The 13,577-nt window shown below is 40.1% G+C and overlaps 1 protein-coding gene across 1 annotated transcript in view; it reads left to right on the forward strand.

The window, feature by feature from the left end:
- The first annotated feature begins 5,004 nt into the window (after positions 1 to 5,004).
- Positions 5,005 to 13,577, forward strand: part of opcml (opioid binding protein/cell adhesion molecule-like) — a 167,427-nt gene continuing 158,854 nt past the window's right edge. Inside the window, exon 1 of the mRNA XM_036595450.1 lies at positions 5,005 to 5,658. Within this exon, the coding sequence (XP_036451343.1) occupies positions 5,501 to 5,658 (158 nt within the window). The 5' untranslated portion in view covers positions 5,005 to 5,500. The remainder of the gene's footprint in view (positions 5,659 to 13,577) is intronic.

Raw genomic sequence — 13,577 nt, forward strand, 5'->3', positions numbered from 1 at the left:
CCATCTTTCAACTCGCTCAAACTGCATCCAGGTCTTCATTCACATGTTGGTGCAGTTTAGAGCACAGTATGACTCACTGTGACCTAAAAAACCTGTCCGTGTAGGAAAATTAGTGGCATCCATCTAGGACAAAAACAAGGCCCATGGGCCAGATCAGGCCCACGACACAATCCTATTCAGCCCGCAAAAGTATTTTAATTTTCTGTTAATATAAGCCTGTTTCACAACACACTGCACTACAGTCCCCAACATGCACTGCAATGTAATGTGTGCTTTGACTCTCTACCTGCACAGCAGTTACACCTCAATTCTATGCAAGTCCACACCAGCCATATCACCAAACACACTAGCTGCATTTCAGCTGCAGTTCAACCAATATAAACACTTAATGTCAGCTCAGCAGCTCAGAAGCTGAGCCCAAGCTTTAATGAACTTGCAACAAAGAAAAGATGTCAGGTGTTTAGCTCCAGCAAATAGGTAGGTTTAAAAGACTGGGCTTCTGGAGACATTTACATTTTTAATATTTCAAGTATTCATGTAATATTTCAAGGTCTACTACAAGTGGCAGTATTTTACTGTTGAAATTCTTGCATATGTTAAATAAACCAGTTTGGGTTAAAGCACAACATTAATTAAAAATGAAATAAAAAACATAGTTGTTCTCTGGCCCACAGATTTGTTGAGATTTTTAATATGGCCCTTTTAATGGCTGAGTCTGACACCCCTAATGTAGGATAACCAGAATCGCCTCTTTCCTGAGCACAATTTGGTATCATTCTGCATAAGACCCAAGGTAGAGCTAAGGGAATTCACAACATTGACACACCACAAGTTAATGTAGGCAGAGAAGCTAAGCGTGTGTGCTTTACAAATTTAAGACCACATTTTCTGCACAAGTGAGCCTCAACTGTCTATGTTTTAACTTTTGAAGAAATTTTGGATGCTGGACCCACCAGTGACTCCCCAGACCCCCCTCTTAGCTACATATGGCATAACAGTAAGTGAGCATAACAAAGATGGAGATAAAGTAAAAGTGCTTACCTCAGATTCACTTCTTTGAGGTGTCATCTGTGAAAACTTGTCCCGCTGAGAATCCTCAGGTGAAAAACAATCACCGCATACCCAGAGATTTTGCACGATAACTTTACTGACCGTCTCTCTTGCTTTGTTCTGTTTTTGCAAAATGGAACTCAACAGCTGTTTGTCGCAGGTCGAGCACTAATCGATATGGAACTTCTAAGTATCTTACAATAAGTAAGCCTTAGGTATTACTGTGCTAATGCTATGTACTATGTAGTGAAGTGTAGTGATGTTGGGGAGCACAGAGGACAACATAAAACAGACTTTTTACGTTGTTATCCAGGGTCATGCAGTGTGTGCTTCTGGCCACATTAACACATTTCCTAGCCACGGTCTTCTGCGAAAATTCTGAGCGATTTGTCAGCATTTTAAAGGGATCAGTGCCAAAGAGTGTTTTCAGAGCATGTAGGTAGTTTTTTTCAACACAAGTTTTTTCAGTTACTGAGCTGTTTGTGTAAATCAGAACCTTATATTACTGTGTTAGCTGGGCTTAAGCAAAGCCTCTGTACCGCGAGGTTAGTTGTTACATAGTGTTACAACTAAGCCACCTTACACAAAGACAAATAAAAGCTACGTTCACATTACAAGCCTCATTGCTTAAATCAGATTTTTTGCTCAAATCCGATCTCTCTGACACAATGGTTCACACTTGTTTATGTAAGTGAGTTAAATCTGTCATTAATGTGAATGAACCAGCATCCTGAAAAGACCTGCATGCGCACATCCTACTCAGTAACGTCACATGAAACATGTGCACAATCATCAGCACAAACTAACGAGCAGAACGAGCTTCGCTGAGAAGATAATTAACTCTGATCAGCTCTCAGCTTTATTATTAGAGCGAGATGAAGGTGAAAAAGGTGAGATGTGTTGCTTTTCCACCATTTACAGGCTTTAACTTCTGTTCAACGCTGCTGCCATGGTAACGCTGAATGATGGTGCACGCGCAGTGGAAAGAAAGCACATGAATTCCGATCTGAGCGTCACATTAAGGTCACATGGCCATGAATCAGATACGTATCCAATCTAGGACCACATGTGAAAGTGACTCAGGTTGGATTTGAAAAGATCAGATTTGTGTGTCCACACAGCTTCAAAAACATCAGATCAGAGTCACATTAGGGCAAAAAATCGGATTTGTGCCGCTTCACCCAGATAATGTGAACATAGCCAAAGTCAAATTTGTCTTTTTTCGTTCTGTATGTTTACACATTTACACACATTTCGAACATCTGAAACAGGGATTTTCTTCTACTTCATTAGTATCTTTCTGATGTTAGCATTTTTGTTTTAAATAAGCATGTTAATGACTAGAGGTTCATGAATAGGAGGGCTAAGCCTGTGCTAGGGGTTCTGGGGGTGTTGTCCCCTTGGAGAATCTTTTAATATAATTTATAACGCACTTTTATAGTAGCAACAGCCAGAAAATGTCAAGAGCGTCAGCCTCATTAAGTATATAAAAAATGGTTATTTGGTCAAATTAGCACACAGCAGATCTGTCTCTTCATAGTTTGTATTAAGCACAGATGCTTAATACAAGCTCTCTCCTCTCTCTTAGATCAGTAAGATTTTGCTCTGTAGGCATGTTTAATAAGCTGGTGGCAGAATTTCATGGTCATGGTGACAAATATTATATTTTCTCAGTAAAGTTAAATTAACTTCAGAATTACTTTTGACCAAAAGCTTATACACCTCTCCCTCACTTTCTTTTTGACCACTAAGCTCCATCAGACCTGCCTCTTCAGTCCTGTCAGTCTCCTTCGGCTTTTTTCTCTCCCTCTTTTCCTGTGTTTAGAAATATATTAATTTTATTAAACTCAGATTTACAAGGACTCACGGACTTAATGGTCAATCTACTACTATTTTTTTTTTACCTGGTAAAAGTCTTCTCATCTGACTGGCCTTCAGTGGAGCTGCTGCCTCTTAATTTCCATCTACAGGTTGGGGAATTGAGGGTTATAAAACTGCTATGATGACCTTTTCACACAAAGCTGAATCAGCTTCTTGTTTGAATTTTCCAGTTCCACTTTAAATACTGCAAACAAGAATCTGGCGAATAGGAAACAACTTCAGCCTCGTCTTTTTCACTGACATTAGCTTACTGTAAGCTACAACACATGACAAATACTGGTGTCATTGTTTCTACATACTGGAGAGAAATCTAAAAACAGAGAATATAAAGAGCTGTCAGTAACATTATTTCTATCTCTCTTGTTTGTTCACACTCGGTATGATGAAAGGTTAACCTAGTTGGCTTGTCAGCTAGTTAGCTAATGTTAGTGTTAGCCTAGCCTCCTTTCTTTACCTCACTTAAACCCAAAGTTAACTAAAGTTAGCTAGAGTTCAGCAACCAAGCAAAAAAACAGATATCCAGCTATGCTGACCATCATTTGCCACAAATCCGTTTTGTAGGTGGATATATAGACTCTGTTTAACACTGTTTCACTCTGTGTATTATAGATTTTGAATAAGGTCTAATGTTTATTTTAGTGAGCTTTTAGCCAAAACCCTGTCTTCAGCTCTGTTACCGATTACTTTGCAGTGCATAAACAGAGACCCTCCCCCAGGTCTGATATGATTGGCTTACAACGTACAGGGCTGATATGACTGGCTGAACGTTTTGTTGGTCAATCTCTGGTAGTACAGCAGAGACAGCACTGCATTAGAGCAGCAGCAGCGCCTCCCCCAGGTCACGCCCTGCTATTTCAGTATACTGTGAATTTGAATAAACTATGGGGTAAACTGGAACATTGCACTTGTCATTTTGGGTGGTATTGTACATGAACAATAGGAGCTAGAAACAAAGTTCAAGTGTTAATTTGTAGCCTAGATGTATATGTTGCTTGTATAAAAACATGTTTATTCCAGCTTAAATATTCTTATAATTATTTCACAAAAACCAACATGCTCCTGCGCTCCAGCCTCCTAAAGTTTGAAGGTGCAACAGTGTCTGAAGGCTTTATATGGACGATAATGTAGTTCTGGTTTTACTCAAATATGTAAATAAGTGCAATTTGTGCCATTTTACTTATACTTTTGTTTGTTTTAAACAGACTCACGTAGCTTATCAATGTAATTTGATGCAAGTTTATGAAGATAAGCATGTATTTGTGGAAATGCTTGGTGACTAGCACTGTTAGCACCGTTAGCCTAGCAGCTCCAGTTCTAAATTAAAGAACAAAATATGAACACCAAACATGTGGCTGATGGATTGCAATTGGCGCGAGTGGAAAACCATGCAAGTTTGATTTTGGTTTAGGTCATGTATTTATGGAAAATATTGTATGACTTGTAGTGTTTGATAGCAACATTAGCTCTGATGCACTGACACCAAACATGCCTCAGCTGGTCCACCACATCTGGGGTAAGTGTATTTTTTCTGATAAGAAACCACTCATTAAGTGAATGTAGGATTTTCTAATGGACTTCTCAGGGCCTCTCAGGGCATTCCATGTTTTTGAAAAACGTTGACCTCTGTTTTTCCAGTCTGGAGGCAAATTTTGTTTCCCACCCGTATTCTGACAAACCACACCTCCTGTGCTGGGATTGGCCAATGGCTTACACAGGTTAAGCAGTGCACCAACCAAAAGTTGACTAAACTATTACTGTGGACAATTAGACAATATATAGTTAGACTTGTTGTGATGAACTGATAGCCAATCCCAGCACAGAAGGCGGAAAGCTACTAGCCAATCCCAGCGCACTAAACGGGAAATGATTCCCCAATCCTGGAAAGAACGCTGGAAACTACCAGCCAATTCTGTCGCGGAACGCGGGAAACTACTATCCAATCGTATCGCGTTAAGCGGGAAACTACTAACCAATCCCAGCGCACGGAGGCGGGGTTTGTCGGAATACGGGTGGGGGAAAAAGCCCAGCGCGGACTGCAATCCCCGCATGCGTTTGTCTCATAGTTCAGCGCCAAGTCCCAGAGATACTGGAGCTGATGGACAGTCAGTTTCGCACCTTATCCGAGGGAGAGCGCTTCACTTTAAGTGGCTTGACAACACTTCGACTTAATGATGTGCTCTGCAGTCTGAAAGCGCTCTGCTGTCGAAATCCGTCTGCTTGATGCCATTAAACTGAACTGCTTGTGGTAGATAACGCGAGGCTGCGCGCGTCCGCTGGAGATCGTAAATTCTACACGAGACAAACACAGAGGACTGGCTGGCTCCTCAGCTCGCGCTCTCCGCCACGCACACACTCACAGTCCTCACGCGCTCGGAAGTTTCGTGGAATAATCAGGAGCGTTCGTCCTAGAGGATTTAGGCTTGGGCTAAAATCGCTCTCTTTGCGCATTTGGACGCAGGGAGAGTCGTTTTTTACACCGAGCGGATCTGATTTGAGTGCTCGCTTTCAGTCCTCGTTCTCGGAGTACTTCAAGTTGTGGAAGTTTTTGTGCGCAGCGACGGGGGAGAACATGGGCATAGCCAGCTGCCTTGCTCTGCCTTGGAAATGCCTGGTTGTGGTGGCTCTAAGACTGCTGTTCCTTGTGCCCGCAGGAGTGCCAGCGCGAAGCGGGGATTCGTATTTAAAGGACAACATCACTGTCAGACAAGGGGACAGTGCCGTCTTGAAGTAAGTGCCTTTTCATCCGTATTTGTGCGCAGTGCTGCTGTGTGCGCATCGAGCGCTCAGCTCGGCTCCCTCCATTTCACACGCGCTGGTCCAGAGCGGAGGAATCCTCATTCTCACCTCCTTCTCACATCACTGGGGTCACTGTGGTGTGGTGGTCTGCTGTTACGAAAGATGCCTGTTTAGAAAGCTGTTTGTAGATGTGGGTTTTGTGGTTGTGTGCTTTGAGTTTGTGTTTGTTGGATTATCTTTAGCTTTAATGATCTTAAAATGATCATAATCCATTTATTGTGAACCTGCGTGGATATATAAGCACTTAATCTACAACTCAAGTGTCGTTTAGACACAATTTGCCTTTCTCTCTCTCTCTCTCTCTCTCTCTCTCTCTCTCTCTCTCTCTGTCTCTGCCCCCCACCACCCTGATTTTGACTCTCTTACTCTCTCATTTTTCTCTCTCTCTCCCTATTCCCCCCTAAGTCTCTATCTCTGTCTCCATGTCTCTCACTCTCTTTCTCTCTCCCATTCCTCTTATTGTCTCTCTGTTTCTCTTTTTCTGTCCCTCTCTTTGTCTCTCTCTCTCTCCCTCTCTCTCTCTCTCTCTCTCTCTCTCTCTCTCTCAATCTATCTATTTATATCAATCTGTCTGTTTCTCTGTCCACCTCTCATCCTCTTTCTGTCTAGCTGTCTCTCTCTCTCTCTCTCTCTCTCTCTCTCTCTCTCTCTCTCTCTCTCACTCACACACACACACACGCGCACACACATACATAAAAACACAAATTACACACACTATTTTTAACACACACACAAACACAAATTACACTCACACTATTTTTAACACACACAGACACACACACACACACACACTCACACACTCACATATACACGTGTTGGTACACTGCAAGCTCCATCATCTCTTCTGGCTCTGCCTGCTCTAATGGCATTCTAGCATCCTGCTCTCATCCTTTCTCCATGGCTGTGGGAAACAGAGTAAAGTACATCTCCTGTCATCGGCGAGTGTGCTGGCGTGCTGTAGCCCAGAGCGTGGTGCCAGCCACAGCACGCCTCCCTCTGTGCACAAAAAAAAGCACTGTAAAGAAAACGTGCCGTTTAGTTCAGAACAAAGCTGCCAAAAGCCACTGCTGGGTCGGACGAGAGCGCTCGAGGTCCCTCTGTTTTCCCACATAAGAGACGATCCATTAGCATTTATTTAATATAACGAGTTATTCATATGAATGCCTGTTGGGTTTTTGGCCAAGATTCACACAGTAAACAAAGAGGCTTTTCTTAATAGACTGTTCTTGTGTACAAGTGTTTGTCAGTACAGTTGGGTTTTATGTTTGTACAGTAAAATACTGCAGCACAGAACTGGAGTAGTCTTGTTTGGCTTTTGTCCTTCTGTTATTGCCTGTAAGTGAAAGGAATGAATTGAGGTTACACTGCTTGAATTTCACAGCTGAGACCGGCTGATTAACAGAACCTGCACTGTGCACCAAACCAAAGTCTGTATCGACTGTAGTGATCTGTGTACCATGAAAATAGATGCATAAGAATGAAGTAAATGTCTTAGAAAGTGTCGTTTAGATCACTGGTTCCTCTGTTCCTTGATTTGTTATAGTAACTTGCTTTTAAATGCATTGAATTGTCAGCCTGTATGCAATTTTTTGTGATGCAAATGTGACTGGTTCTCAAGCCTTCTGCTATTAGTACCAGACTAGAGTGCTCAAATCCTGCCCAGCTGAACGCACATTATTGCTATTATATTTGATAACCAGCCATGGTTTTGAGTTGATGGCCCAATTTAGTGTTGAAGTACTTTAATGTGCTTTTAATGACCTCCTAATATTAAATGTATATGTTATCCACTGCAGGGCGTTTTGTCATGTCACCGGTTAATGGGTCAGCCAGGACTTTTTGCTGCCCATTACATGGTCCTCCTTGTCCTTGTACCGAGATTCACTCAGCTCTTCTATCAATCAAATAATCAATTAATTCCAGCCATCATAGGGTTTCTTACAAAGTTAAACATTTTCTGGGGGGGATAGTCATACTGCACCTTTTTAAAGGGACACTCCGGCCACAATGAAAAAACGTAACCAGATGCTTATTTGCATCCTCCAGTGGTCTCGCATTGGTCTCTGGCTGAGATTTTCTCATGTAAAAACCAGGAAACCCCCCTTTCTGGTGATGTATCTTGAAGGTAGGAGGAACTTTTGAAAAGGTACAACTGCTCTGGGGTGGATTTTTGGAGGTGGGCTGATTTTGAAGTCTTTTTGTTAGTTGGCGAAGGCAGAAGGAACAGCTAGTGTTACAGCTAACATTACTAACTTTACTAGGACTCCAAATATCTCATTGCAACTATATAGATCTTGTATTCAGATTCTCATTAAAATGGAGAGAATGGATTAGTCAAATAGGATTTGGTCTCTTTGTCTCTTTTGTCGTCCAATTTATGCTAAATAAAGGTAGCATTACTGTTTTCTTTACAGTGTGGTTTGACAATTGAGATGAATTTATTAGCTTATAGATCAGCAGCTCCAGCAGTCACAATTGATTGACACCACAGGGATTCCCACTGGTTGTATGATGTATTTGGTATTGCAGAGGTCACCAGTCTTATCCCCAAAAGGCCAGTGTGGCTGCAGGTTTTCATTCCCATCAAGCAGGACCACATCTCACATGACTAATCAGTTGTTTGAAGACTGAGACCAACTGCTTAAGTATGTGGAATCAGGTGTGCTGCTGCTTGTTAGGTATGAAAACCTGCAGCCACACTGGCCCTTTGTAGATAAGTAATGCATGCTGGGTATTGTAGTGGGAGAACATTGATGAACAGAAACATGAAAATGACATAAAATCATGAGTTCTGTCAAACTGATGAAGCTGAGGGAAGCAGTGTTGTGCTAAATAGCAAATAGCGTACAAAACTCTAGTTTTAGACTGGAATGCACCTGTAAAAAACCTGCAATATTTGAAAAAAAGAAATTATATAACATATTATATAACATATCCAGGTAAACTATTCCCAGATGGAACTAATCATCACTAATTGAAAAAGTGTGTCTGCAGAGGAAATTAAAGGTGCAATGTGTAAGATTTAAGGGGTCTTTCAGCAGAAATATAATATAGCAGTGGTGTCAAACTCAACCACTAAATGGGCCATATTAAAAAATCTCATCAAATCCAGGGCCAGCTGTATTTTTATTTCATTTTTACTTAACATTTTGCCATGACCCAAACGGGCCATGTTTATTCACAGCACACCAAAACTAAAACACTTATTCAAAAATAATACTAAATAAATTTAATTGTTTTAATTGTTTAAATTGTTTTAAGTACATTTTTAAAAACTGCCTATTTGCTTGAACTAGACACCAGGCATCTTTTTTTGTGTGTAACTGCTCATTGTTTTTGGGGGAAGAGGGTCCGAATGCACACTGTGTTGCAGTGCATGCTGAGGACTGTAGTGTAGCTCAGGTTGAAATGGGTAGTGTAGCTCAGACTGTAGTGTAGCTCAGGTTGAAATCAGGTTGAAATTAATTTGCGGGCCGAAGAGGATTGTGCCAGGAATGTGCCACAGGCCTGACTGTTTGACACATGGGTAATATAGTATAAAAACCATGTTTTTATTAGTGTATAATCACCTGTAACTTTTAGAATGAGCCCTTCATATCTACATAAGGAGCGGGTCGTCTTCCAACAGAGGCCGCCATGTTGCGCCGCCATGTTTCTACAGTGGCACCAGTTAAAAGACATAGAAAGAAGAAGAGTCAGTGGTTGCTGCTGGTGCTGGCTAACCATGAGCTTGAGAACCCAGATTTTGACAAATGGAGAATCACGCTTATTACTTAGCACAAGAAAGGGTGAATGCTCGTTGTTAAAGAAGTGAAAACATGACGGCCACCGTAGGTTCTACCTCATGCTTGGATAGGGAGCGGTGAGGGAGGGTTTTTCAGTTAGTTGCAATACGTTTTCCTCATCACTAGATGCCACAAAATCTTACACGCTGCACCTTTAAGGCAGTATATTACAGTTATACCACTACATTGAAAACACATTACTGAACCCTTGATTTGATGTGGTTAAAAACTCTCTTGCATCACTTTTGACTAATATAATTTATTTTTATCCGAACGTTTGAATGCTTCGGTTCATCCAGACACCCAAAAAACCATCTGTGATTGGTCAGGATGCTCACAGTAAAACATTCAGTGATTGGTTAGAGGCTGATTTGCATATTTATTCTCAACAAAACAAACAGAATCCCATCTGCTTCACTAAATCAGGCCCATCGTGTAGTAACAGTCACTTCAGCAGCACTGAATAAACACTTGATTTGATGCACAACGGTGAGATCAACACAAACGTGCTGCTTGACTTTTGACTTCAAAATCTTAAATCTTCATGCCGCATTAGATTCAGTGCGTGCAAGCACTTAAGTGACTCTCTGAATCTCATTTTTTACTCCTTGTTCCACTTGAGACCCTCCCTCTTGAGAATTAGATGTGTCATACCATCTGTCAGCCCGGAGAGTTGCTCTTTGTGCCCCTCAAGTGGACCTTAATTCTCTCTTTGATAGGCCCCATGTGACAGTGGGCTTCGCTCCTTTTCCTGATTTCATAGCTGACTTTAGCAGCTGTAATTTTTTAAGTTTATCCAACCCTACACAGCCACCTGTCCATGGGCCCAATGTGGAGTGCCATATGCTGGGTTTTTAAATTAATTAAAAACTAACTGTCACCTTGAATTTTTTTGGGAAAGCAAGGAATGTAAATAGACATATTTCCATACTGAGTGTGGGCCGCAGGAACTGAGAAAGAAATATATAAATATGATGTCAAAGGCAACGTAGAAGCAGATTGTATAGAAATGTTGGTTAGTTGAAAAGAAAAGCGTCTATAACAGCCAACTTAGTGCTTGCTAAAATTTACCTCAGTATTATAATTTATTTATAGTCAGTGAAATTAATGATCTGCTAATCTGTGCTAAATAAGTCCCACAACTCTGATGTAGTTTGTTTTGATTGGACTATTTTGGTGAGTTTTGTGACCAAAATTTTGTTGTGAGTTTGTAAAGATTTAAGAGTTGTTCATGTGTTTTCTACTGAACTGTAAACTACAAATGAAATTCTAGACTGGCTTGATTTTTCTATGCAAATTTGCAAAAAGATCTATGACCAGAGATTTGCCAAAGTCCCCGGTCAGCCCCAGTCAGATTGCATATTTTGTTGCCGTAACAGGAAACACACTTAAATATGGCTTTTTTATGCTCATTTTAATGCACAATTCTTTTATTTTAAAAATTAATTTAGTTTAACATCTTGGGAAAGAATAAAACACGTGCCATAACCTTTTTTGTTTAATTCCTGTATGTTAAATTCAGCAAATACATAGAATACATAGACCAGGGGTACCCAAACTTTGTATATGACTGTATTTACCTCAGGTGTGCTCCTGAGAAAGATCAGCATCAGCGCTCTGGGCAAGCCTGAGTTTGAATACTTGACTTTTTCTTTGTTGATTATGTTGACATTTGTTTTTTTTCTGTTTAGTATTCAGAAGCTTCATGTCATTAAAACGGACGTGTATCTGTTCCGTTTGACAGGATGACTAAAAAACAAATCAAATCTGATTATTTTTAAGGGACATTTTTAGAACGAGTATTTGGGTACTCCGGAAACACCGGCGAGTATTCAAAGCCTATAAAATGCTATTTCGGCCGGCCCTACATGAAAGCCAGTAAAACGTTATAATCCAGATGCAACTACTATGTTTGGTACATATAAAACAATCACAGTTGTGACCAATGGAACAGCACAATGGCTCAAATCTTTAATCTTTACCATCAATTGTTTTCTTTAATGTACCTTGATATTATCTGAAGTGTTGGACATGCTAGAAAAGGCATATCGTTTGTGTCATGAAGCTGTTCAAGCAGTAAAATACATGCACTCACATACAAAACTGAGCAAAAGTCAAACACCACCCTTCATTTATTTAATATCTGATCAAAACAGCCACTGAGCAGAAGTTATTCATTTTTTTTATTATATTATATGGGATATATATATAAGCTGTTATATATTATTGTATATAATTATAAGATTGTATACAAGATTATATACAATATATTCCACCTACATAAAGAAGGGGAGAGTCAAAGGAAAATAAGTGAAAAAAAACAAGAGTTTCCAAAACTGGAGTTCAAAAAATGATTAGTAGATACAGAGAAAATGAGACCTAGAAGATCATCAAAACTGTCATCGTCAGATAAACGGTACTTAAAGCTTTCATGTTTGAGAGAAAGAAGGAAATCAAGCTGCTTCAGATCTGAAAAATTCCACAAGTGTTTCTGTCAATCCTTCCACTGTGAGAAGACAACTCAGCACTATGAATCTGAAAGGATGTACAGAGGTAAAGAAGCTGTCTGAGAAAAGGAGGAAAGAAGAAAAAGACAAAAATGTGCAAATCAAACAAAGAAGCTGCTGGTGTTCTCATAACAATGGACTGACCATCCCAGAGTCCAGACCTCAGCATCACTGAATGTGTTTTGGATTACTTGGATTGTCCTAGAAAATTCTAAGACTTCTAAGACTAACCTTTGGAGAAGTGAAAAGATATTGCTGCATATTTCTGTAATGGAAGCTGTGATAAAGGTGAAGGACACACTGTTTAGTTTTTAAGGCTTCTGTGTGATTTTTAGTTGGTGTTTGATTTCTTTGCTCTCGCTGACACTGACAAATAAATAACTGTACTTAATGGATGTTTTGACTGGAAATGAAATAATTGAAGGGTAGTCCCAGATTTTCATCTCTGATTAGATGGAAAAAATGAGATTAAATGGTTTAAAACTACACCAAAAGGACCCTTACACTCTATTCTAAATATTAACCAGACAGAAGCGGCTATACAATATTTCGACCAACATTAAGCCAAAGCCAGACGTTTTAAGCCATGAGGATTTTTTCCTTTAACTTCCTGCTATTTCATAACCACAGCTAAGGTTTGGAGCGACTTTTAGTTCTACCAGTGTCAAAAGAAATGGTCAGAGGAAAGAAATCAATTGAAACTTCACAATAAATTCTATGAATCCTTCAATTTCAGCTTTTAAAGGTGAAGGAGGATAGCAAGGCAACTCGACTCACAGAAGTTATTATCACAGTTAGGCTGCTTGTTCGGTGTGTAGGCTTGTAGCATAAGTGAAAGACCTTTTGGGGTTTTTTTTGAGGGCAGCTTTAGAGCCTACAAGAAAAGCTACAGTGAGAAATGGAGGTCAACGACATCTTAAGATATAATTTTTGTATCATGGTTTACAGATGTCATCTCAAATGAATATCTGTTTCTTTGTTTTCAATAAGATATGCTCAGATGTGATTTTACACACCCATTTACAATCCTAAGATTTGGCCCTAGAATGAAACAAGCTGAACAAGCTGTTTTCCTTTTTTTTGGGGGGTTTGGGGGGGATATGGGGGGGATAATTTGATTAGCTGTGCTCTGATTTGCTGAGTTACAGTGAGACCCTGTGATGTCGAAATAGACAAAGGCAGGAAGATAAAATGAACCTCTGTGTAATTAAGCTAGGTCATTATAATATTTAGTTAGCTATGCTCATAGCTAACATTTCCTAAAGATGCTGCTTACCTTTGATCTCAACAACAACACACAGTAAATTAAAGTTGTTAGCTCACTACAAAACCCTCATTTAAGGTGATCTGGCTTCAACCATCAAAAAGCGGATAAAATCACACATTATGGCTACTTATAGGTTGTGGTCAGGGTTCTGATGCTAACAGAGTTGAACCTGCTCCTCTCTTCAGTCCCTTCGGTGTGAAATGCTGAGTAAAGCCTGTATGATAAAATCCAAGGTTTGAGAAAACAGTCTGGAGTGAAACGTGCCGAGCAAACTAACAACTTAAAGATGTC

This window comes from Colossoma macropomum, unplaced genomic scaffold (assembly GCF_904425465.1).
Source record: "Colossoma macropomum unplaced genomic scaffold, Colossoma_macropomum, whole genome shotgun sequence".
NCBI classification, from domain to species: Eukaryota; Metazoa; Chordata; class Actinopteri; order Characiformes; family Serrasalmidae; genus Colossoma; species Colossoma macropomum.